At 36.8% G+C, this 26039-nt stretch overlaps 1 protein-coding gene across 1 annotated transcript; it reads right to left on the bottom strand.

Annotated features, from left to right (window-relative positions):
* Positions 1-1307: 1307 nt before the first annotated feature.
* Positions 1308-15323, bottom strand: LOC136238841 (uncharacterized). Its single transcript, XM_066029464.1, has 5 exons — positions 15243-15323; positions 15054-15168; positions 2944-3195; positions 1711-1868; positions 1308-1659 (listed from the first exon to the last, which is right to left on the bottom strand). Exons 1-5 carry the CDS (start codon positions 15243-15245, stop codon positions 1387-1389), a joined length of 801 nt encoding a protein of 266 aa, XP_065885536.1. The 5' UTR covers positions 15246-15323; the 3' UTR covers positions 1308-1386.
* Positions 15324-26039: the final 10716 nt, after the last annotated feature.

Below are 26039 nucleotides of genomic sequence, written 5' to 3'. Positions count from 1 at the left end.
CACAAAAGTTAAGCCTTTCTTTGCATCATACAGTATCAGCTATCAAGACACATGACAGTGTGTTGTACAGCCAAAAAAGCCAGTTCACCACATTATGCATTCATATCGACTGGTAAGGTTTTCACTTTTTATGTATGCAAAATTCCTGCTATCAATTTACGGAGGCCAATAATTTATTTTCTCTTGCAAAAGTTGCTATATAATGCAGATGAATTACTAAAATTAATTGCCTTGAAATTTAGTGAGCATATAATTGTGAAAAGGTTGCTACAAATCATATAAATACCCAGCCTATTATGCTCAAAATTATGCTTTCAAAATCAAGATTATGCTCTAGAGTTGGCTGTTTTATTAGGGTATATCAGTCTTTCCTGACTAGTAAAGTGGCTGCTTTATTAGAGTATCCTGATCTTATTTGTGAAGTGTGAATAATCATCAGCCAAGAAAAAGTAGGTCCCAAACATAGCTAAGGTGTACTCCATGACCTCATTAATAAGACCACCTCTTCATAGTGACCATGTTAGGTAGGCCCCAAACATAGCTAAGTTGTACTCAATAAGACCACCTCATTATAGTAACCATGTCAAGTAGGCCCCAAACATAGCTAAGTTGTACTACATTACCTCATTAATAAGACCACCTCATTATAGTGACCATGGCAAGTAGGTCCCAAACATAGCTAAGTTATACTTCATGACCTCATTAATGAGACCACCTCATAATAGTATCCATATTTGATGAAATCAGCTGCCACATTATATAGTACATAGCAGTCACCTGTATAAAAATGCCACATTACTAAAGACCATCTAAAAATTTCCCTATAGCAAGACATTAACACATTTCTACACTGACACAACTACCTGAAAAAATGGCCAGAAAGTGACTGGCTAGGACAAGTTCCACGGTATTCATAATTCTATATACATGGTCTTCTACCATAATTTACTTTCATTTTCGTACAAAAACATTTCAAAATTTTGTGTCAAAGTATTTTTACATGAATGATTGCTCAATTATCTTTTGCAAAAATTTTTGTGTAAGAAATTTTCTTATTATTCAAACACACAGAAAATTATTTTGCAACAAAAAGAAGCGAATTACAATATTTACCACCACTTCTGGTGTGTATACTTGTGCATACAGTGTATCCCACCCTTTATAGCTACTGATTCAACTTTGTATATCTGAAAGAGTACGCCTTTTTCAAAGAGGACAAAGTGTGCTGGGTGGCCCTATAATTACTGTAAATATTTCTTGTATAATCTGCCTTGCTCACCTATTGTGATCCATAGATGATGCTCAGGTAATTTTACTTTTAAGTTATGCATATAAGATTACACAGTACATTATGTCTCAAATAGTTGTACAGTGTAACTTATGTATTCATTTTGCAGGTATGACACTGCAAGGTGCTTTCTGAATAAGAAACTTATCAGCATAGAGTTTATCTGTAGTAATTGTTGCCTTTTTATTTAAGAATGACAAGTAATGATCAGAATATGTATTTCCTCCAACATCTGGGATGTATCCAATTGGAGCCAATAAATAAATATATGATAACTGATCACCATCCACAGATGTGCTACTTGAGTCTGCATCAGTAGATTTCACTACCCAATAGAAATACTTGTCGCATGGTTGAACTTTTCTTTTCGGCTAATAAATCATTGTATAAAATTCTGATACCATGAAATTCTTAATCCATACCTCACAGTCTACACCATGAGGGCCTTCAGCACAATCAACATGATCATCATCATACCATTGTATGAAATGGTTAGGGTTACTCAAGCTTTCAAATGAACTCACTTCTACTACAGGATCTCCATTATAGTAGTAGGTATATTTACAACGCCTGAAATAAGCTGTGTGATAAGAAAACAAATATGCATGCGTATAATTTCCATGAGACCTTGATCTGCACAGTACACAATTAACGTCCCAAATCTCAGAAGTGATATTCTTTTTTGAAATATAAAGTAATTAATGTCTGTCAATAGATGTGCAGTTGTGCATGTGGCAAGATGAAAAGTATTGTGTTGACCGCCATTGAACCAGTTGGTTGTTTAAACATACCAGAAATGACCCATTCACACATACTAGATATAATACAAACAGGAGCTCACATCAAATCCTATGGACAAGTGAGTGTGTAACTCTGTACACTACCAATACAACAGGCAAAATTCAAACATGGTGTCCAGTGTTACTATGTATATCATTGGTTACATCATCCTTATGTGCAACAGGGATATGCAGAATGAACCACTACTTCATTGTATTCTGTAAAGGCAGCCAAGCTGGCTTCAATAGGTGCATGGCTGTCAAGTCAAAGGATAACTTTATGATGGTTGAGTGAAGTAATTTCACATACAGAAAGGCTACCCTGTTATGCCTGTGCTACTATTCTTCTGTCATTCCATTTGACTTCATTTCCATAACTTTGTTTCAGTGATGCTGGTATATGACATACTTGAGCATGCGTCTCTGTATAATGTCCTAATAAGAAAATTATAAAGTTACTTTTATACCACACAACAGCCTTGTTTGAATTTTGTACAGAGTTACATGCTCCCTTCTTGTCCATAGCTCCTAACACAAATGTGAGGGATAGTTGACCATCATTTACAAGGGTAATTTTTTAGTGGTTTCCATTCAAAATTTGTCGGAGAAAAGTTTTGCTTTATAATGCTTAAACAGTACCATTTTATGTTTCACGGATAGCTGCCAATCTGCAAAAATCACAAAAATTTCCCCCTCAAAAACCTGTTACCACCACTACAATAAAAAGGCTAAACAAGAAAATCACCTGATATACAAATTTAACCCTATGCTAGTTTGTAATTTCCTTACATTATATTCAAAGATACATCACCTATATTGTAATCCTGTGATCAAAGCATGTGCACATGATCACAATGTACATATATGACAACTTACTGTCAGGTGCTGTGACACTTTGTCCATCTGGTGACAACACAACTTTTTCATTGACTTTTACTGCTTCAAGCAATCCTTTTGTTGAGACAGGATTGTATCCCTCACTGATATTATAAGTACCCATACTATCTGGTTGGGCATCTCTGGGTATTCCGGTGAAAGGAATGGGACCCCCTTCTTGTGCAATTTCCAATGGAGGACATCCACTCTGTGTAGTATTTGGGCAGAGTGCTGTATGTTGCTGTTGACATCCTGTGAATACTGTATAAGTCAGCATATTTTTATTAAAAGATATACTTTCTGATATATGCATACATGAATCTCATATTAATAACGATGGCAACTATAATATTATTCATGCCACTAGAATATACAACACTGATTATTCAATTTCATAGTTGGTTTAAGCTGCTTTTTTGCAATTGAAAAATGTACACCTAAAAGATATAGGGTTTGTTAGGGACCATCTATAAGTAGCGGTTGTACAACTAAAATTCATAATGAGACACATGGGGTAGCTAATAGAATGGTGAAAGTATTAAGGTAAGGTGATGTGAAATCAAAGGTGATGGCCAAGAAATGGCTACAATGATGTTAATGCTAATAAATTTTAATAATGCAGCTATTATTAAAATTAACATTATTGCAGCCGTGTCTTGGCCACCACCTTTGATTTCACAACCTTTTCATCCAGGCTTTTTAAGGCCGCACCATTACAACTGGGCTGTTTTTGCATGGATTTTACTTCTTTTTGTAGTTTAAGGCCCGACAACCAGCCTATGGCTGATTTTGAGGCTTGCTTTCACTTACATTTCTTCTTTTCTATACAGACACGATGATGATTTTTGAAGACAGACTTATAAGTGTATTGTAACGCATGTTTTTAGTGTTTGGTAATATTTATTGTAATACTCTAATAGAATGTACATTTTTGAGGACTTCATACATATAGAATGTTCTAGAACAATATAGAGCTTCCATTGGTAGATCTATTGCATAGTTTACTTCAATATTCGGTAATATCAAACAGTGCGGTAGTACTGTTTAAGTAGAAATTGCTCCAAAAGTGACGCGCCGCCTTTAAAAATCATCCTAGAGGTATCTTATGCAACAAAAATCACCTTTGAGCAATAACATTAGTCCATCTAACATGAAATACAGCATTAAAATCAAGAAAACACTCACCAGTGACTGGATATAGAATTTTTTTAAAATGCCAAAACCTGAAATTTTGTCTGCTTCATTCACTGACCACGGTCGCAAGCCTAGAGGCCAAACAAAGCAGCGCAAGACCACTATTTTATGCCACAGTAACAAACTCACCAGATGTGCCTTTTGGGGTTCCGATGAGTGTGTTCCCTCTTTCCTTTTATCTTCATTCAGGTTGGTTGTCTTCTTCTTCAAGAAACAAAACCATATCAAGACGTTAATTTTCTGTATCACACTTTCTTTCAGCCTTGCTTTCAGCAACATATTTACACTCTTTCCATATGGCCACCCAAAAGTGGGGTTGAATAACCCACATTCAACCCAGGTTCAACCCAGTTTCTGTTCACAAGCAATCATCACATGATGGTATTCATTGAGTGATAATTGTCTTCTGTGCATTTTATGTATTCATTAAAAACCGCAACTCGCTTTGAAGTCATAAACTGAGCTAAACCTGAGTTCAACCTACTGCTTTGTAAGGTTGAACTTGGTTATGACTTCGAGGGTTCAACCTGGTTAAGGTGATCATATGAACGCGTTAACCCGGGTTGAATGTGGGTTCAACCTGGTTTAAAGTGACCATATGAAAGGGGTATTAGATGCCACAGAAATACTTCAGAGCTGGATTCAGAAGCGCTTAGGTCCCGGCACTACTATAAGAGGTATACTAGCTAGATATCTGCAACTTCGTGATTGGGATCCTGTTCGTGATAGCTTAGCAACCACACCCATCAAATGAAGATCTAGGTGGACTAATAGTGATAGGGTACGAAGACCACACCTATAACAATTGTTTTGTTCAATACCAAAGTAGGGACTTTCCCATTGAGCTATGCTGTAATACCATCATTCATCTCTTGCTTCACTGCTTTTTGTTACATAGATCCCTACTTCATTTTTAAATTGACAGTTTTTTAAAACAAGTACACAGAAAAATTTGGAATTTTAAACTAGAGTAGGGACCACAGCACATCGATAAAAAGTACTGAAACAAGCTGGAGTAGTGCACGATATTAAATCACAGTAAAACAATAAGAATTGTTATATCTTTACTGTGCTCAAGAATACCATATATAATGGAAATGCACAGTAGGGATATAACACTTCTTATTGTTTTATCGTGCACTACTCCTGCTTGTTTCAGTACTTTTTTTGATGTGCTATGGTCCCTACTCTAGTTGAAAATTCCAAATTTTTCTGTGTACTTGATATTATAATGTTCGTGCCTTCGTTTGATAGCAATTCTATCCCCGGTTAGTACATGTCTTTAGGCCTTGTAGTTTTTTTGTACATTAATTCATTCATATATTCAGAATAGAATTCATTTTTATGATGTAATTTTAACCACATTTCTTATTATCTTTATACAAATACGCAATTTTTTTTCGAATTTCAACTACAGTAGGGACTGTAGCACATCAATAAAAAGTACTGAAACTACAAGCTGGAGTAGTGTACGACATTAATTCACAGTAAAACAGCTTTATAGTGCAATTTTACAGGTGTAAATGGTTGTACACAACAGAAATGAGTTAGTGTACAATTGCACTAAATGTAATCTGGTAAGTACCAGACCCTATAACACATTAATTTAACTTGACATTAAAATGAAGTACTTATTATTACTTATACGAGTATAAGAAAAAATTAGGAATTTAAAATTAGAGTAGGGACAGTGTATAGTGTTGCAATAAAAAATACTGAAACAAGCTGGATCAGAGTAGTGCGTAATGTCCAAATACTGTAAAAACAATAAGAAGTGAATATCCCTACTGTGCTACTTACTCTGATTTAAAATTCCTAATTTTTTCTTATACTTGTTTGTGAAGTTTTTTTTGCAAGCTCATGACCACAAAATAGCCTGTTTTTCACAAAACCAGTCACAATACTTTAAGAGTTAATCACAGCACTATTATAAAAAAAAATTCTGTAGCAACTTGACGGAAACGTTTCAGGTCAATCTGAAGACACTTTGGGGCTTGGTTTTACCCAACCAATACGGTCATGTCATTGTGAGAAAAAATCGTGGCAGGTTTTTGGGTTATATTATATCACGGATCGCCCCCACACCTTCGATGTCCCTACTATACAGTACTATCGTACTGTATGATACTAGTTATTGTAATACTCTAATAAAGTACATAACTTCTAATAGAACATGCATGGAATAATCTAGTACTTCTATTGGTAGATCTATGAAATATTTATAAGCAGATTTGAACTAGAAAATTCATTTGTAAAGCAAAAATTAAGTGAGGTGATCAGTCAAGATAGCAGCAGTTCAGTGGTTAAGGATGTGGGTGTTAGGTATGGAAGTCCCTGGTTCGAACTCTGGTAAGTTTCATTTTGACATTTTGTGCACCTTTTTTTACTCCATGGTGAAAGATTAGAGTATTTCAATCCCACAATTTTACACTAATTTGGTTTTTGCTTTATGATTAACGTAGCTGTGCCTCTATTACTTTTCATACCATCAAAAGGCACTGCTATGATGATTAGCTTACGTACACAAGTTATTCCTATACTCGATATACCTGTGCTGTAACAAAAGTTTGATTTTTTTTTACATGAAGAAGCATTCATAAGTCGTTGGATATTCATCAGATTCACAGCAAATTTGGTATGTGATTCACCTTTATACATCCTTCATTAGTGCTAACGATTGAGGTAATCAAGTTACACGTTTATGTTTTATAGCAATTTTTGCTAAGTATGCAAAAAATAAATCGAAGTCTCATAGCCCCCCCCCCACATGGCTTAAGAAGAAAAAAGCAAAGAAATTAAATAGTATAATGTTCATATCTTGCAAATGGCTAGTACAAATTTAATCAAATTGTTGTGTGGCCTGCCTTCCTGTCAATATACTCACAATGTAGTGGGCTGGTTTTCTTGGCCACACGACACAGTACTGTGTGTCTTGATGTCACTATCAGTAGGCATTCCAGCCCAATTTTTAAATTTTGGAAAAAATGACTTTTATGTGCTCAATAGGTAGAGCATTGATTGCCAATCTCAAAAATATATAGTTAATTGGGTTGGAATTGGCTACTTTGGCATGCACAGTGCTTTAAAACTGAATATTTTTCTCCAGGGCTCCCCATACATAAAGGGAAAAATGGCACAATTGAATTAGGGAGCAATCTAGTAACCTGGACTGTCTTGAAACTGCAGTTGGTTTTAGCTTCTATAGGGAGCAGAGCTTCCTATAGAAGCTTGGATGACAGAACAATCCCAATACATTGTTATTTTGTGCCCAAGTGTAACATCAGGAGTCCTGGTGACCACCAAGTGTTCAGATAACTAAAAAGTCTACAAAATCACTTCAAACAATGTAGTAAACATTTTACCAACAAAATTTTTAAAGCATTTTAACTATTTTATAAAGCACTCCTACCAACCATATTAATTTTAATTTGGTGTTTGGTTAACTGCCTGGAAAGTTTCAATAACTGGTCTTTGATTAGTCCTCTGCATATTGTCCTGTTGCTGCATCTTATTTTATTACACACAATTTCAAGTAGCAACTACATCAGAGCTGGTAGGAGCTACGTACAGACCAAGTGATGGCTGTGTGATGTCTGATAAAAGTTTCAGACTGAATCTTTTAGTTCTATTCAACAACAGAGCAGCAGCATGGTGACAGTTCAATTAGACTATATATTTATGATTGTTTGACTGCTCTATTAGAGTATACTTGTTTTGTTTTATTTTTAAGGCTTTACAGCATAAGTGCTGAAGGTCTGTAGGACACCTGATCCTACAAGAAGTTTGTTGAAAAGTTGCAGAAAGGAGAAAAAAAATCCATGACTGTATCTGGGCAGCCTCACTCCTGCAACCACCCAATTTGTAAGCAGCTTATGCTGGTACTGGTGTAAATACTACAAAATTTAATTCATACAGTTTCTATAAGCCTAGTATTGAAATGATGTTTTTTGCTGAGGGATACAGCACTCAGTGTACATGCAGGCTAAACTGCTGGATTGTTTCTACTGAAGATCTGGAAAGAACTTTTAAGTGTTCCTAGAATGATGTTCAAGTGGTGGCTAACCATTCAGTTTTAAAACTATTGGTGTGGCTAATATTCAAGAGTGGCCACTAATCAAGGGTGGAATTTAAATAGTGTAGCAGGCTAGCAGCAGAAGCAACTCCCGAGTGTGGTATATAAACTAAAAAAAAAGAATATCTACGGTACTAACATTGCAAGCAACAATTGCGCATGATTAAAAACTTGCTTGAAAAGGGGGCATGACAGCTGTTTTATTTGCAAGTCTTCATCCCTCAACTGGAAGGATGAAGATCTGTGAACGAAATGGCTGTCATGCCTCCTTTTCGAGCGAGTTTTAATCGTGCACAGTTAGTGCCCACGATTTTGCATTTGGGCAGTACCGTACTTACTTATTTTATGTAAACAGCTTGCTATTTTAGGGCATATCTTCCATGTAATGTGTCCTTGTGTTTCACGCACCATTATACTTTTGGTTGAGATATTAACAGAAAATCTGTTTTAAAAAAGTTTTAAAATACAATACGAAATATTCTATTAACAACTTACTGTTCAGTTCATTATTCTAAGTAGTATGACGTCTTATGAAGAATATTTTAGTGAGTTTCCACTGCCCTCTAGGACCAGGGTTTGTGGGTTATAGGGTAGGAATCGTCCCTCTGCCTTACACTATGGCTCAACCTATAATATACTTGCCATACTAAAAGAGCTGACTAGTACTAACACTCTAAAACTAACTGAAATGCTTATCACTACCACAAAATCTTTTGACCTACAATACTTGAGAGTGTTGCAGAAAGGTTATGGTTAAAATGACTACACCTCAAAAAAGTAACCCATTTATAATAATAATACATTTCACTGCAATGTGCATTAAAAAAATAGCAGCTGAAGGGTACGTAGATGGGTTCTAGGCAGAGAACAGTACTTCAAAGTGGGGGAGGGGGGGCATTTAAATTTGAAACCTTTGAGATTAAACACATATTTGAACGTTTCCGTACTCTATTAGAGTAGTTACTGAGGCGACTGCTCTATTGAGTATTGTGATCAATACTGTTTCACGTAGCATTCCGTTCTCAGTGTTAGGGTAGTTACTTTTTAAAACGTGTTACTTATTGAAACTAATAACAGTTACATATTTCTCACATAAGTAACTATAATAATATTACAGTGGTTACAGTGGAACCTGTGTTAAAGGTCACCTGAATTAAGTGGTCACCTTTGATGGTGATGAGGTCCCAAATATTTTCCCACACAAATATATGCATTGTAGTCTGTATTAAGCAATCACCTGTCTAACATGTACAGCGGCCAGCCAAGAATGTCACCTATGAACCAGCCAAGAATGTCACCTATGAACTACTGTATACATAACTTATAGCAGTTGCTGCCTTATAACGAACAAATTAGTGGCTTGTTCAGCCACTAATCTAAGCACCACTATTGACACTTGGCGGCACCACTTCAGTAACTAGTAATTATCACATTTCCTGCCTTTTAATGAATATTATAATTATACTCTATCTGGTGTCATTGCTAAAAAGTATTCTAACATCATTCATAACAAACTCACCTTGCCATTTCTGTACTATAATGGTTAACAAAACTGAACATTATAACAGTTTTTGCGAGCCTCTTAATAGTGATAACAGTCATAGCTACTAAAATACTGTTGACCGCCCTATGGAGAAAAACAGCCACCTGTATAATATTGTACAGGTCAGAAATGTCTGGCCCCAAGGTAATCGTTATACACAGGTTTCATTGTATATTTCCTTGAGCCTACTTTACTCCGCGGACTGGACTCACGGACTGGACTTGCAGATTGAGCTGAAAACCGACTTTCTAGAAGTAAACTAACTCTTGCAATGCTGGAGAGACCCCTATCTTTGAGCTAGCTACGTGTACAACTGCTAATATGATAAATCGGCTCAGTTCTCTTGTTGATGAAACAAGTGAAAATAACTCATACATTAATTAATTAGAAGACTATATAGCCCAACTACTGAACTGTATAGGTACACTCACTGTAGCTAGCACAACAGGACTATCTATTCTTTCATGGAGGGCAAATGTGGGCCATATCAAGTAGCTCGTTGAGTTCAAGTTAGGTGCGAACATTGTACTACCAATTTGTTCGAATAGCTACAGCAGATGAGAATCACGTCAACAGGTGTGGGCCATTCTCTCTTGGATTCGTCCCTAGTCCCAGTAGTCCTCCCATACTATGGTATAGTAGCTAAGACATTCACTACATGCCTAGATATGTGACAGCATTCAAATTCTATCAAGGGAACAAATTGGCACGATGTTTATGCCTAACTTGAACTTAACCATACAGCCCACACTTGCCCTCCGTGATATATAGTCCTATTGTGCAAGCTACGGTGAGTGTATGACTATACAGTTCAGCAGTTGGACTATAGTCTTCTAATTAATTATTGTATGAGTTATTTTTGCCGTGCATGTTTCATTAATTATCAATACTCTGAGTCGTACACGTAGCTCAAAGATAGGCATCTCTCCAGCATTGCAAGAGATAGTTTACTTCTATATAGAAAGCCGTTTTCCAGCTCAATCTGCAAGTTGAGTTGAATCCAGTCCATGAGTCCAGTCTGTGGAATAAAGTAGGCCATTACCTTGTATACACAGCCAAAAGCATAACTACCACCTTATCAGGTGACATGATCACATTTTTGGACAAATTGTTATAATTGTATTCAAGAGAAAGTAACTGGTTAGTAAATTTCATTCATTAATTTGAGGTGGGCTTTGTTACTGCTTCATTACTTCGTTGTGGCTAGGTGTTACTCAGTGGATTAGTAATGAGATTAGTAACTTTCTTATTTACAGAATAAAAAAATTACACAATGTTTAAGTCGTTACAGTAACTTCATTACTTAGATAACACAATACATTTGTAAGTAAAGTTGTATCACTAGCATTTCATTAATCACTTAGTTACCAGCAAAAGGTAATGATATTCATTCTTGCAAAGCCTTTAGCACAAATCCTACTATAATTCAAGGCAAAATAAGTTAGTTGGCTAATGAGCAAAAAGACATGAGGGTGGCTACCTCTCTCTACCCTGTAAAGTGAGGGGGAGCTGCCCCCTCCTCCACTCCCCCCTCCTCCCTGCATTTCTCTGTCCCTATACACAATGTAGAATGATTGTATCCTTCTTGCTATAAAGAAATTTGAGAAACACATATAATTTTGGCTGTTGACATCTTAAAAACTACCATTGAAAATTGGCTGATAGACATCTGTACGTATTTCCAACCGGTCAATAACATGGACTTTTATGACTAAAGCTATCTATATTAGCATAATGAATCATGATTTGGTCTAACTAATGATTAGCTCTCTCAAATGCGACTAATATTTTATCAGTCTTTCAAGACCAGTTACAGTAACTACAGCTACAACTAGAAAGCACTGCAATTTGTCCTATGCTTCCTGCTTCACCACAGCCATGTCCCAGTGGTCTGTGAAAGTGGTCCCCCACTACTTTAGAGTGATGCGTCGTCAAATACAATCATCTTTTCCAGCCCTCTAGCTAGGTCGCATGAGTCAGATCACCTAGGTGCTCAGCTGGACCATTCACTACAGCACAGTAACTACTACTGAAAAACACAATCACTGTTTGCTAGTCCTGTTTTAGACTTACAAAGCTATTCACATCATGCAGTGAATTAGCTAAAGTCAGCCATTTTGCTAAGTAAGCTATGACAGTTTAACTACTGATTTTGAGCCAAGAATGTAGTACAAGTATACAGTACAAGTATACATAGAAACAATTCTATGCCTGTGACAGCGTTGAAACCGGGTCGGGTCATCTGGGTCATCCGGGTCACATTTTCTCCGGGTCATCCGGGTCTGACCCGGTTTACAATTTATCCGGGTCTGACCCGGATTGGATCACGTGAGAAACGAAATTGTTCGTTTGACGACGTGGAAACTTATAAACGCTATCGTGTAGCTCTTTCGTGAGCCACGCCCACTTATCGCATTACCAACATACGCTCAGCCACGCCCATTTGTTAGTAAGTGTAGTATGTAGCATGAAACTGAGGGTATCTATGGTGAGGGGTAGCTATTGTCAGTAGGTGAAGACCTTTTTTTTTTTTTTTTTTTTTGGTCTTCAACCTACAGCTAGGCTGAAGTTGCAATATTTACTCAACACGAATGGAACGCTCAAAATGTAGACTCGTTCGCTCGCTCGAGACTAGCTGAAACACGTCTCGGCTTTAATTAATCCTGGTCACATCCGGGTCACATCCGGGTCAGTGGGTCATCCGGGTCAGCAGTAGTGACCCGGTTTCAACGTTGGCCTGTGCTGGATGATGCATGTGAGTGCGTACATATGTAGGGAGATACACTGTGTAGCTCTCTTAGTGTAACCGGCAGATTTATTCAGTCACTATCTTTGCAGGCCCCTAGTGGGATAGTGATATTGCAGTATAGACAGCAAGATGAATAGCTTACGTGCCACAGCATAGTATTGTACAAACTGTTCAGGTCAGTGAGTACAATCCAGACAGTAAAGAGATACTGAAGCAGGGTTATCAACTCGGACAAATTATAGTTATGTACCCACACATTACAATTCTAACACTCAATTAGAATACACATGGTATTAAAATCACTGCACTGCATTTTCTAGGTACTTTAGTTTGGCCATTGATAAGCCATATGATCAATCCGAGGCCTGTTTGAACTCCTGACCTAGAAATTACCATAGATGGATGTATAGTTTTGTGCATGAAGCTGGTTTGATCTGTGCTGTAAGCTTGTTTAGAGCTCTTCATAGCCCCTAATTATTTTGTTCTTATCCACAGTCCTCTTCCTTTTTGAAACTGACTCTTTGCTAGCTGCACCCCTCTAGTTGGAGTTCCAACTTATATTACATCCAACCTAAAAACAATCTAATTGGCAAAAAACGTAGCGTTGCTATTTATATGGTGGATGCTCCAGAAGGTTAGGAGTAGAGACCAGGGAGGGACTGACTGCAGCAATTTTGAGACTACTTGAGGTGTAGTATTTGGTCCAACTGAACAACTTTGGGGACCACCTAAAATATGATGGTTCTCATTGTCTAGCCCAACTTGTTCCGTAAGTCATGCCCACTTGTAGGTATTGTGTTTTTGCTTGTAGGCATATGTGGAGCCACGCCCATTTATCAGTAGGTATATTACAGTCTGTAAGAACGGATGAATCTGTTTGTTGCTGTCTGCAGGCACATGTAGAGCCATGCACACTAATTGTGTGAATTGTGCAGCAGGCCAGTTTCTTTTATGAGCCACACCCACTTATTGGAAATGTGTGATACTGTCTGTAGAAATATGCGGAGACTATGCTAATTAATTTTATCAGTGAGGTTTGTAGGTATGCATGAGTCACACCCACTTTATAGTGAAGCCACTTCCGCTGACTGATTGTTCAATATAAAATGTACCTGTTACCTGTTTACTTGACTTGACATTCTAGCCAAAGTGTAGCTCTTGGCACATGCTTCAGTTTTAATCCTAGGTCTACCTGAATTGTTCTCCAGGTCAGTGGGTCATCTGGGTCAGGAGTACTGACCTGGTTTCAACCCTAGAGGCCATATATATTCTTGTTACATGATGCCACCTGATTATAATGTAGGTGTTTGAGCTAGAACTGTACGAAGAATGTTCATATCAAAACATATGTATGGGATTTGTCAAATCAAGCATTTTCAGGTGGTCAAATTAAAAGTTTTCAAAACACTGGGTTAAACCCTTAAAATTTAAGAATTATATTATAATATCTGTTTAATATCTTTTTTGAAACCTCAGCTTGGTAAAACAGGCTGATCATAAAATCTCATCATCCCTTGTCATTTGTTGTCTAATGCAAAATACATGAATTTTACACTACATACAAAAACACTAATTTACAACCTTTAACTCACAAAATCTCTACAACACACCATACAACAAAAGAAAGCCCTTGAATTTCTCTATCCAATTCCGACTGTACAAATGGGAAAATGTCACCATAGCGACAGTTATTTACTGCTGATGATGACATAATACGCACTCCATACATTAGCCTATTGGAAAATTAAATTATCTCAGCAGGAAAATCCCAATGTACAAGTTGATATCCTCAACCAAAGTCGTTAAATTTGGTATCATTCTATGCAGCAAAGGATGCTTAACAAGACTCTGACCGTACAAATTGTTAAACAAGTTAGTTTACAGAGATATGTTGAAAAACATGTGTTTTACAGGCATTCTGAACAATGTAAATTTTGTGGTACAAGGCTCCTCTTCAGCTTCCCCTTCGTTACTACACAAAGAACTTACACATGAATCGAATTGCCATTCATAGAGGAATCTGATAAACCAAACTTCGTGTCTGTCAACCAGAGTACGCGGAAGTTATGGCACCTTGTTTAGAAGACAGTGTTATTTTATACAAAACAGGCGTAACCTACTTGGAAATCCGGAATACCCTACACAAGTTTTACTATGTTAAGCAAGTAAATGCCAGGTAAATTTTACTTATGTAGCTAGCTCTAGCTAGCTAGTTGTACCAAAGGTGAAGTCACAATGGGCATAATGGAATTTTCTGTACTGCTTTTAGGGCGGGAAATAGGAAATCAATTCAGCACAGGAATTCACCACTTGACCACAACCCAAGCCACTGGCATTAGAGAGGTCGTTTATAACGCCACAGTTTACAATTTGTTTTCATCCGACAAGGAAATACCCCAACCGAGTGTAGGTCCAGAACATAAATCAATGACAACTTGAGCGCTACTATATTTAAAGGCCATTAGCCAGCTCAAGCGGCACTGAGGCTTCGAATTATAGTAGGGTGGCGTGTAAACTGATAGTTCACTTCACTAACATAGCTTGGGACATACCTGCAGAGGTTTTACGATGGAGAAGTACTTCCATTTTAACAGTTTCTTCTGCTATTTTTTCTAAGTATGTGTTCGATAAAGCGGCGTTGATGATTTTTCTTTCCTTAGTAGACTCCTGCAGGCGGCAAATACAAAAAAAAGCACGGCGCCATATGGATTAGATCTTACGCAATACATATCAGGCCTTACCATGTTATACGTAGCCTTGAGAAGTGACAGATCACAAACAGGTAGTAGTCTTTTAAATTTGAAACTCCGGAAAGTATGCAAGTATTGTGACCTAGATTTAGCGGCGGGCGTCAAGAAATACTTGTGATCTATGATATGATTACTGGGCCGCCCACAGGGGGGGGGGGCAACTGGGGCATTTTGCCCCGGGCCCCAGCCTGAAAGGGGCCCCAGGAGGCCCCATGAAGGGCCCCTTGAATACCTGTTTAAAAGATCGATATACTCTAATAGAGCAGTCAGAGCTAAAGACTCTAATAGAGCAGTCACAGTATTCTTCAGAGGAACAGTGTAAGCTTATAAATAACCACAAGGCACAGTGCTCGGACCATTAATGTTTCTGTTATACATTAATGACATTACTAAAGATATCAACTCACCACTCCGCTAGTTTGCTGATGATTGTCTACTTTACAGAGTTATTAACAGTGCAGAAGACGCCAACATGCTTCAAGAAGACCTGAATAGGTTATCAGAATGGGCAAACACCTGGCAACTTAGATTCAATGTTAGTAAATGTACTGTCATACGTTGTACAAGATCCTTGACACCATTCAATCACGTCTACACCCTCAATAATCACATCTTAAATCTATCTGATCAACATACTTACTTGGGAGTAATCCTTAATACATCACTATCTTGGTCACCACACATTTCTAGTATTGTTATAAACTAAAGCATCTAAAACACTTAATTTCCTGAAACGTAACTTAAACAAATGTTCAGAACAAGTTAAAGAATCTGCTTATCTAACAATGGTCAGGCCACAACTAGAATATGCATCTGACGTCTGGGACCCTCACCAAACTGGAGATATTGTAGAGCTAGAAAAAATACAACAAAGAGCAGCATGCTGGGTAATGAATGATTATGGTAGACTTAGTTCTGTCACCTCAATGTTAAATCAGCTTTCATGGCCAACTCTCCAGACTCGCGCAAATTATCTCGACTACAAACTTTACACAAAATTTTTTACTAACAAATATCACTTACAATTCCTCCATACTACCTACCAACATCACGATCCACGAGACAGTACCATCCACTGCACTACATCTTAACACATGTATCTACCACAGCACACCAAAATAGTTATTTTTCAAGAACAATTAATGATTGGAACTCCTTACCAGTAGATCTTGTTGAAGTTGCAGATGCTGACATTTTTAGAACTGGACTACAATCATTATTGTAATTGTGTTACATGTATTCGGGCAAATCTGAGCACACCAGCAGGGCTGACTGCTCAGTAATAATAATAATCATAATAATCAAGGAGATATGGTTGGTGAGGGGTAGTTATTGTCATTGTTAGCAGGTAATGACCCCCCCCTTTTTTTTTTGGTCTTCAACTTACAACTTGGGTGAAGTTGTGATTCAAATGAAAACCTCCTTGCCTCTGGGGCCCCACTTTAACTCTTTGCTTTGGGCCCCTTAATTTCTCTGGGCGGCCCTGTATGATTATCATTGATAGGCACACCCAATGGGCACACCACACTTGCTACTGTACTGGAGGCGGACCCACTAGTGTACTAGCAAGAGTATATATCCCCCATTATTATACTCTTACTTAGTAACAGTGTTGGGAGTAACGCGTTACTTATGTAACACGTTACGTAATATTATTACTTTTGTGGTAACAAAGTAATATAACGAAATACGCTATGAAAACAGGTGATATAACGCAAGATACTTTACTTACAAACGTAACGCGTTACCTAAGTAATATAATTACTGTAACGAGTCTAATATTACGAAATATTATTACTAAAAGTAACTAAAAGTAACGAAGTTACTAATCTCGTTAGTAATCCTCTGAGTAATGTCTAACCACAACGAAGTAACGAGGCCTACTGAATGAAGCTTATTCACTAGCTTCTTACTTATAACCAAGATTTGCACATTGTCCAACAACACAATCATGTCACGTGATAAGGTGGTAGTTTCACACGTGACAGCTTAAGGCTGTGGACACAAAGTAATATAATATGTAATATTATTACAGTTACTTTATTTTATGGGTAATATGTAACTGTAACTAAATAGTTCTGTTGCAAGTAATATGTAATAAGTAACTAGTTAATTTTACAAAGTAACTTGCCCAACACTGCTTAGTAACAGTATAACATTAAAAATCCCAGTGCTATCATAGCAATGGCAAGCAGGGAGTTGAAAAACATTTTCAATATTTCAGTGCATACAAGTTTACAGCAAGATCTACTGTTAGTGACTATGTAGCTACACTGTTGATGATGTGTCTATTGTACAAAGGTGGTTGCTACCTAGCTACTTGTCTGCAATAGGTTTTCCTCTAGCTCTTGTTGTAGCTAGATAAAGGAAGGTTATGTGGGTCTCCAAGATTGTCTCGAAGATAAATTTACTTTTTATTTATTTATTTATTATAAATTTTTGTCAATGACAGAGGTCACACAAAAGGCATAAGCCTGTACAGGGTGCTTCCCTACTACTTGCAGTTAGCTTTGGACAAACAAAGACCAGCTGCCTATTGACAAGGTCACTTCCATGGCAGCTGAGCAAATGACAAGTCAAGAGTGGTCACTACAGCACCTCTTGAAGTTTCAACTTTACACAGAGAGTTTAACTACATTGGAGACAGCTAGTGCGTCTTTGCCAGTCTGTTGCACAACGAGCTGTAGTGCTCCACTCAGTCAAGGAGCACCCCAAAATATCATAAACATAAAGGAGAATCCTTTACAATTGTTTCATCATTTTTTTGATCACCATACAAATCCCCACTGAAAACTATACTTCATTGAGTTCATTCTGCTCGTCATCAGATACCTCTTGTCAATCAAGTTTATGCAGTCAAACCTCTTTAATCTGATGTTCCATTAATTTTGTTGGATTAAGGAGGTTGTTGAAGTCACCTCTGTAATCTGACATTGTACAATATCTAGAATTATGTCAGATTATGCAGTAAATTACAGGTAAAACGGGTCATACAATATTTTAATGAACTTTGCAAGTATTACAGCTTTTTTTCTATTACTGTCAATCAATTATAAATATTTTGATTGCTTAAAAATTATTTTCTGTGATTGTTTTTAATGCTGCTATTATTCTCTGTCAGATTACAAAGGTCGAAAACAATGTATTTCCAAGTCTAGGGAATCAAATTTTGTGTTGGATTATGGAGAACTGAGGTGTCAGGTTACAGAGGTTGTTTTCTATACAAAAGTGTTGGTAAATGACATTTTGGTTGGATTAGAGAGGATTTTGGATTACACAGGTGTTCATAGAGAGGATTCTGCATTACACAGGTGTTGAATTAGAGAGATTCAACTGTACACCACTATTTCCACACCTTCAACATCCTCTTTCCCTGTTCTAAACTTCAGCCATGGGCATTACATTTCTATTTGCTTCATCATTGACAACACTATCAGTATAGTTACCAGTGCTCACACCTCCACAGGGCCGCCCACAGGGGGGGGGGAGGGGGGGGGGCAACTGGGGCATTTTGCCCCAGGCCCCAGCCTGAAAGGGTCCCCAGGAGGCCCCATGAAGGGCCCCCTGAATACCTGTTTAAAAGATCGATATACTCTAATAGAACAGTCAGATCTAAATACTCTAATAGAGCAGTCACAGTATTCTTCAGAGGAGCAGTGTAGCAAGCTTATAGATAAGGAGATATGGTTGGCGATGGGTAGTTATTGTCATTGCCAGCAGGTTGCGACCTTTTTTTTTTTTTTTTTTTTGTTTTCACCTTACAACTTGGGTCAAGGGCCCCACTTTAACTCTTTGCCCTGGGCCCCTTAATTTCTCTGGGCGGCCCTGCACCTCCATATAACTACGTGCCCTGTAATCACCACTTCCTGCCATGCCCATTAATTGTTCCACTCCCAAACTTTCCATAATTACAATCCTCAGCAATGGATCAATAGTAATAATGGTTTGATTGATTTGTTGACACATAGCCATGTATATATGATGTACTGATAAGCTGTGATATCCAACATGATAGGCCTATAGCACTATACATAGTACACTGATTTCAGTGAGAGAACTAGTTGTCTAGGACTATTAATGATGTGATATTGTCTAATCCATGCATTCAATGCATGCATGGTCTTATTGTTGAAAAACAATTAGATGACAATCGATTGACCAGCATTCCCTGCCACCACAATTAATAATCACATGATCATGTGTGACACTTGAATCACATTGAACATATTCAGCCATTGCAATAAATCATGCAGCTATATACAATGCATAATGCCTGTGTATAGGGGGACAGCAATGTTGTTTTTTAAGCAAATAATGATGATTACCAGTATACTTATTCAATTGTATAATGATTGACAATAATAACTCTGCATTCACTATAGGGTTTTAACATGATAATTTAACTTTCTGTATATTCACAATAAGTAGTTAGCCATCTCACAAGTCTCTAGTGGGTTAGAAATTAATATAACCCAAGTTGCTAAAATCATTTTGATTGATTGATGGTTTTGCCTCTTGATGGAGCCATATCAAGTCAGTTGTAATGTAATTTATTCATGTACAGCCTGTTCAAAGCCATATCTATACATATAGCTATATGCATCCCAGCACAACAGCACAATTTGTTTTTTTGTAACTGTGTATAAATCTGTATGACACAATGATATACACTAATCACTAATTAAAAAATTAATTTGTCATCTTTATAATACTTTAAAACCATTCAAAGATGGCTGGTTGATAATGTTTTTGGAAGATTGTTTCATGATCTAAGAAGAGCAAAGATAATTGTGTTAATTTTGGCAAACGGTGCTCTAAAATGCTTGGAGTGGGTTGGAGTTCATAATAAGGATGGACCAACAATGACATTATTATTTTTGTAAAGCATAACTAGTTTGGAGTATGTGGGTGCAAGGGAAGGCCAATTAAATAAGTCAGGAATAGTGGTAACTGCTTCTCTAAGAGTAGTCGTTCATAGCATATTGTGGTGTAGTGTGTTGTATCTCCGTAGCAGAGATATATACTAATATAAGCGAGGTTACCATATAATTATCCATATTCGAGGATAGGTCTAACAAATTTATTTATTTATTTATTTATTACTGTGAAGCACTCAATACAGAGTATATTGAATACACAGATATACATTGCTGGGAAAAAATAATTATAATCTACAAAAATCATACAATAAGTTTTTAAAACTATTAAGGGATGGCTGCCCCCGAATTGACAATGTTTTGTGGGAGATTGTTCCATAATTTGATTGTAGAAGGCAAGAATGAGTATTGGTAAGTGTTAATTTTGGAATGTGGTATTCTGAACCATTGAGAGTGACCCCTTGTACATGTTAACAATGGAATCAGAGGCAAAGATGGCATGACAATGATGTTATTGATTGTCTTAAATAACATAGCTAATGTGGAGTAGGAACGATGCACTTTAAGAGAAGGCCATAAGCATAGTGGTGACATGAATAGTCATTCATTACATAGTGTGCTGCAGTACGTTGTACTTTATCTATAGTGGAGATATCTGCTTGTAGGTGAGGTGCCCATATTGGGGATGCATATTCAAGGATGGGTCTACCAAAAGTTTTATAGCAGTTGGACTCGATATGTCTTGGACAGTAGTTTATGTTTCTTCTTATAAAAGCTTGAGTAGCATTGGCCTTAGCACAGATATTATGAATGTGGTTTTTCCAGGTGAGATGTTCGTCAAAGTTACTCCTAAGTATTTTGCACCAGAAACCTTCTGTAGTAAGTGATTAGATATGTAATAATTGTACTTGATGGGGTGGTGTTTGTTAGAGATTGTAAGATGCACACATTTGGATGAATTAAATTCCATTTGCCATTTTGTAGCCCATACTTGCAAGGAAGATAAGTACTGTTGAAGAAGGATGCAATCTTCTAAGGTATGGATGGTATGATAAATTAAAATATCATCTGCATAGAGTCTGACAGTGCAATGTAGGTCTTGTACAATGTCATTGATAAAGATAAGGAATAATATCGGGGCTAGCACTGTCACTTGAGGTACTCCAGAGAGTATGGTAGAGGGTTTACTGCTATCACCATCAATAACTACTGTTTGGGATTGCCCCTTAAAAATTTTTAATCCATTCCAGTAAACATCCATTAATTCCATAGTGTGATAATTTTAGGCACAGTCTTTCATGAGGGACTTTATCAAAAGCTTTAGAGAAGTCTAAAAGCAATGCATCAATCTGATTCCCGGAATTCAGTACTTCGGCAAAATCATTAACTACATCCAATAACTGTGTTTCACATGACCTCTTAGAATGGAAGCCATGTTGGTTGTTGCACAAAACATTGTATCTGTCTAGGTGTTAATATATGTTCAAGTGTTTTACAACAGATGCTAGTTAAAGAAACAGGTCGGTAATTTCCTGGGTAATTTCTGGGTCCTTTAAATTGGCACAACATTAGCTTTCTTCCACTCATCAGGAACTACTCCTTGCTGAATAGAGGCTTGAAAGATAAATGCAAGTAAGGGAACCATGAAACTGGCTGTATCTTTTAGCAGTCTAGATGGTATATTATTGGGTCCTGGTGCTTTGTGGATATACAGATCTTCTAGTAGATTTTGTACTCCAATAGGGTCTACATTCAGTAAAGGGATGTCTGGTATTGGATCTCCATTTATAGTAGAAAACGAGGATAGGTCCTCCCTAATAAATACTGATGAAAAATAGCTATTCAGAACATCTGCTTTAGTTTTGCTATCTGTGTAAGTCTGACCATGAGAACATAAAGTGTTAATGCGAACTTATCTTTACATTTGCTTTTGATAAATGACCAAAACTTTTTGGTAGGGTTGTTCTGAGAATCCAATAGAGAGGAAAGGTAATTATTGTGTGAGTTTCTACACATCTGTTGTAATTCTCTCTTCAAGTTATAATAACTTTGCCAATCCTTAGTAAGGTTTGTAGAGGGAGCAGTGTTACATTTACATTTTTTTTTGTCTCGACAATCTTTTGATTTGTTTTGTAATCCAAGGAGAACGATACGTACTTATCAGTTGTTTGCGAGTGGGGAACAAGACTTAAGCAATTATCACGAAGAGACTTATAGTTCTCCCATAGAACATTGACCGGGGTAGCAAGAGTATGTTTGTTGAAGAAATAATTACTATAGTTTGAAATGGTATCTCTTATAAGGTTAAAATCAGCCTGATGCCATAGAGGAATAGATCTGGTGTTAGATTTGTTAGGTGCTGATATGTACATGTAGGTATAACATTACATGAGATCACCAGAGATGGTCGATTTGTGAAGAAAAGGTCTAGGATATTATTTCTTCTAGTAGGGGAATCTACCATTTGTGTGAAGCCAAAAGTACTAGCAAAGTCTAGAAGTAGTTCAGCAAAGCTATGGGGGTATTATGACCAGATATTGAGCCATCCTTCCAATCAATAATTGGAAGGTCAAAGTCATCTGCAATCCATACTGGTGAATTTAAGTTGTTGTGGGAAATGTCAGTAAGTGTGGAAATCACAGCTTCAAAATAAGTCAGGCCTGAGTTTGGAGCTCTGTAAGGTACACATAGAAAAATTGGATCTGCATCTGTAAGCAAAATTTTACAAATGACAAGGTCACAAACTTGGTTTACTAAACATTCAATAACATTTAGATCATTGTGTATTCCAATGAGAACACCACCATAACCATCATTTCTGTCGTGTCTTATAGTCATATAAAACTGTGGGATGAATTCACTGGATTTAATTGATGGAAACAGCCAAGTTTCTGCGCCAAAAATTATGTCAGGATGGTTTTCATTTATGAAGAGGGAAAAGTCAGCTTGTTTAGCAATAATACTTTGAAAATTAATTACATAAATATCAAAATGATCATGTTTTTGATGAGAATTAAACAATTAGTTTGGGTTTGTGGGAATGTGATTATCAGTGTGGAAAGAGACTACTACTACCTTCTCCACACTATTGCTCCATTTTTTTATCTGGTAAAGATTACCTTCTTTGTTACGCTCTTTTAGTTAGTTTGGATCGCAGTTGTTTATTTCTTTGCTGCTCCTTGGGGGTCAAGTCTGGTGTAATAAAGATGTGTGGTCTTATTTCTAAGCTTTTAAAAATATTTGCTTTCTCAGAATTGGTTGATGGGGAGATCTTCAATAGCCTAGGTTTGGTGCCTTTCTTTTTGAGACGGAATGCCTTCAATACAGATACTTTTGTGTTGAATTTGGTCTGACACATTTTATCCACAAAATCTATGTCATGATGTTTTCTGGTTTGTCCATCCTCAGATGTAGAGGTGCATTGTGAATAATAATGTTCATTCAGATGCCTTCTCTCCTTTTCTTTTTCCTCATTGAAAAAGGTTGTCACAAAATCTTGAATTTTCAGGCTTAGTTTTATTTGATGAGGAAACAGATACTGGGGGCATCTGTGGGCCAAGGTGTATTGGAAAAGTTTTGTACCAGTTGGTTTGGGGAGTAGTTGACTCGTGACCTTCCTTCTTATAAAGGCTTGAGCGATGTGTTGCTTACCTAGATAGCTATTACACTTGGCATGATGGTTAGCTGCATATATATGACTGACATGTTTGAGCCCACTCTGAGACATGCGAGACTATTACTTGATAACAATTAAAGTCTCACATCAACTTTCTTAATTGCTATTCATAAAAGCAATGCATGCCTATATACAATCAAGACTTTCTTATTATTATAGTACCCAAAGGAAGGGATGTCATAAACCCTAAGGGTGTAGAGAACACACCACACTTCATTTGTACAATAAAATCATAGTCCTTCTAAACAACTGATTGATTGAGAATTTCAAGTGTGCATGCATATGTATATTAATTTTGATAAGTTTCTCAGTTTCCAACAGCTATATGGTGTAATACATAACATTTGATAGGTGAGTTGCTAACTTCATGCAGCAACAGCAGTTGCTAGGAAACAGAACTGTTGTATAATCAAGAAGTTAAAAGTTTGGCAGTACAAAAGTGAGTGAGTAACAACATCCAGTACAGCACAACATTTTATAGCAACAAAACTTCTCAGGGAAGGATTTACAAATAAGACACAAGCCCTCCTGAAAATTTTATATACTCCTTCTCTCACACCATACCAAAAATGGAACAATTTACCAGACCACGTTGTAAATTCACCATCTCTTGATCATATAAAATTGTGTTTATTAAAAAAAATGTTTCATGATTGTTAGATATATACGTTGATTTTTTGTAATTGTCCTATCTGTACAAATTGAAACTGTACAACAATGGCAAGTGATAAAAGTAATTTTATCCTGTATTGTTGCAAGGTCCTTCATAACTCCACATAGCTATGACTTTGCAAGTTATAAAGCAGAAAATAATGTTACATACTGTAACTTCTAAACTGCATCTATTTCAGACTGTTTTCATTTATGATGTTTACCTTGTTTCACTAGCTCACAGGAATTTCTGCATGCATGTGATACAAAAAGTTACCAAGTGGATGTGGACTTAGATTATGGACACTTATTATTTCTTAACAAAAATACAGAATAATGGTGCAATCTGATTGGCTAAAAAAATGCGATGATAATTCTATTCCATTGCTGCTAGGTCATCCACACTATATTTAGTCAGTGAAAACATAACTTTGACAACTTTTGCCTGGTGTCACTAGTTATTAGGGCTTAAACCACATATTGATGACATTGTTCAAGTGTGTAATTATACTCTAATAGAGCATTCCCTATTATTTAAAATATTTATGATCTACTATACTTTATAGCCACATAATTATGTAAAATTTGAAAAGGGTTTCCTGAAACCCAAATGTGCCTTGGATAAAGAGGGACTTAGGTTTGAGATTCAATTTTGGTGAATTTGATATCTGTCTTTCACAATTTTGCTAAGGGAATTGTTACATTTCTAACAGATATCATCTGAAGTGTTGAAGGTTCTAATGTTTTCAGTAACTGGTCAAGCATTTCAATTTAGCTATTATACACATGTAGCATGACTAGCATCTTAGGCATCACATAGTGGTACAGAAAAATGTCAATGCCATAAAATTGTAGATTTTTCCATCACAGATAATTCTGCTGAAGACAGTTTTCCAAAAAAACTTGCATTTTGTACATAAATCAAGCTTTACAGTATGTAACAAATGCTATGTATTAAAAATTATACAGTGGCAGATCCAAGCGGGGCACAGGAAGCATGTGCCCCTTCCCCCCAAAAAATCTAAAGCAAGATAGTGCTCTAATAGAGCAGTCAGTCAAATACTCTAATAGAACAGTCATCACACAAAAACACTATTGAGTTGCTGAGTATGAAAACTAGCATCTACAACACTATCCCATGCATGGGAACATTTAGCCTGCTAAGAATATTATTTTGTAAATAAAATGCACATGGTCTTGTGTATGCCATTCTTTAGACCATAGATCCTTTACACGCTCTATGTTTAGACTATTATACAGTTAGGTAACTGAACTACTCATGACTGTCACTTATCCACAACTCTTCATCCACTTAGGAAGCAGTATTATTTAAGATATGTGTGCGCATAAACTACTCTATACATTTAATTTTCAGTCCTGAAACATACGACATAGCTTTAGCACAGCCCCATATACCTATAGCTACTACCCTGGTGTACCCTCCTTTACAAACCCTGGATCTGCCCCTGCTATATTATAATTCTATACTGTAACAGTAAATTTCAGTGTACTAATTCTTCACTACTAGTTTACCCTTCATTGCTTTATTGTTTCGAACCAGATAGTAAGACATGGCATTCACTT

The sequence above is a fragment of the Dysidea avara genome, chromosome 11 (assembly GCF_963678975.1).
Source record: "Dysidea avara chromosome 11, odDysAvar1.4, whole genome shotgun sequence".
Taxonomy (NCBI): Eukaryota; Metazoa; Porifera; class Demospongiae; order Dictyoceratida; family Dysideidae; genus Dysidea; species Dysidea avara.
The sequence above is the reverse complement of the archived record's forward strand: the minus strand, read 5'-3'. Positions and strand labels throughout refer to the sequence as shown.

Coding starts and splice junctions, on each gene's coding strand:
- LOC136238841 (XM_066029464.1), bottom strand. Junction 3,196..15,053: donor CCATCGTAAAACCTCTGCAG/GTATGTCCCAAG, acceptor CAGTATTCACAG/GATGTCAACAGCAACATACA. Junction 1,869..2,943: donor AAGTGTCACAGCACCTGACA/GTAAGTTGTCAT, acceptor CTTATCACACAG/CTTATTTCAGGCGTTGTAAA.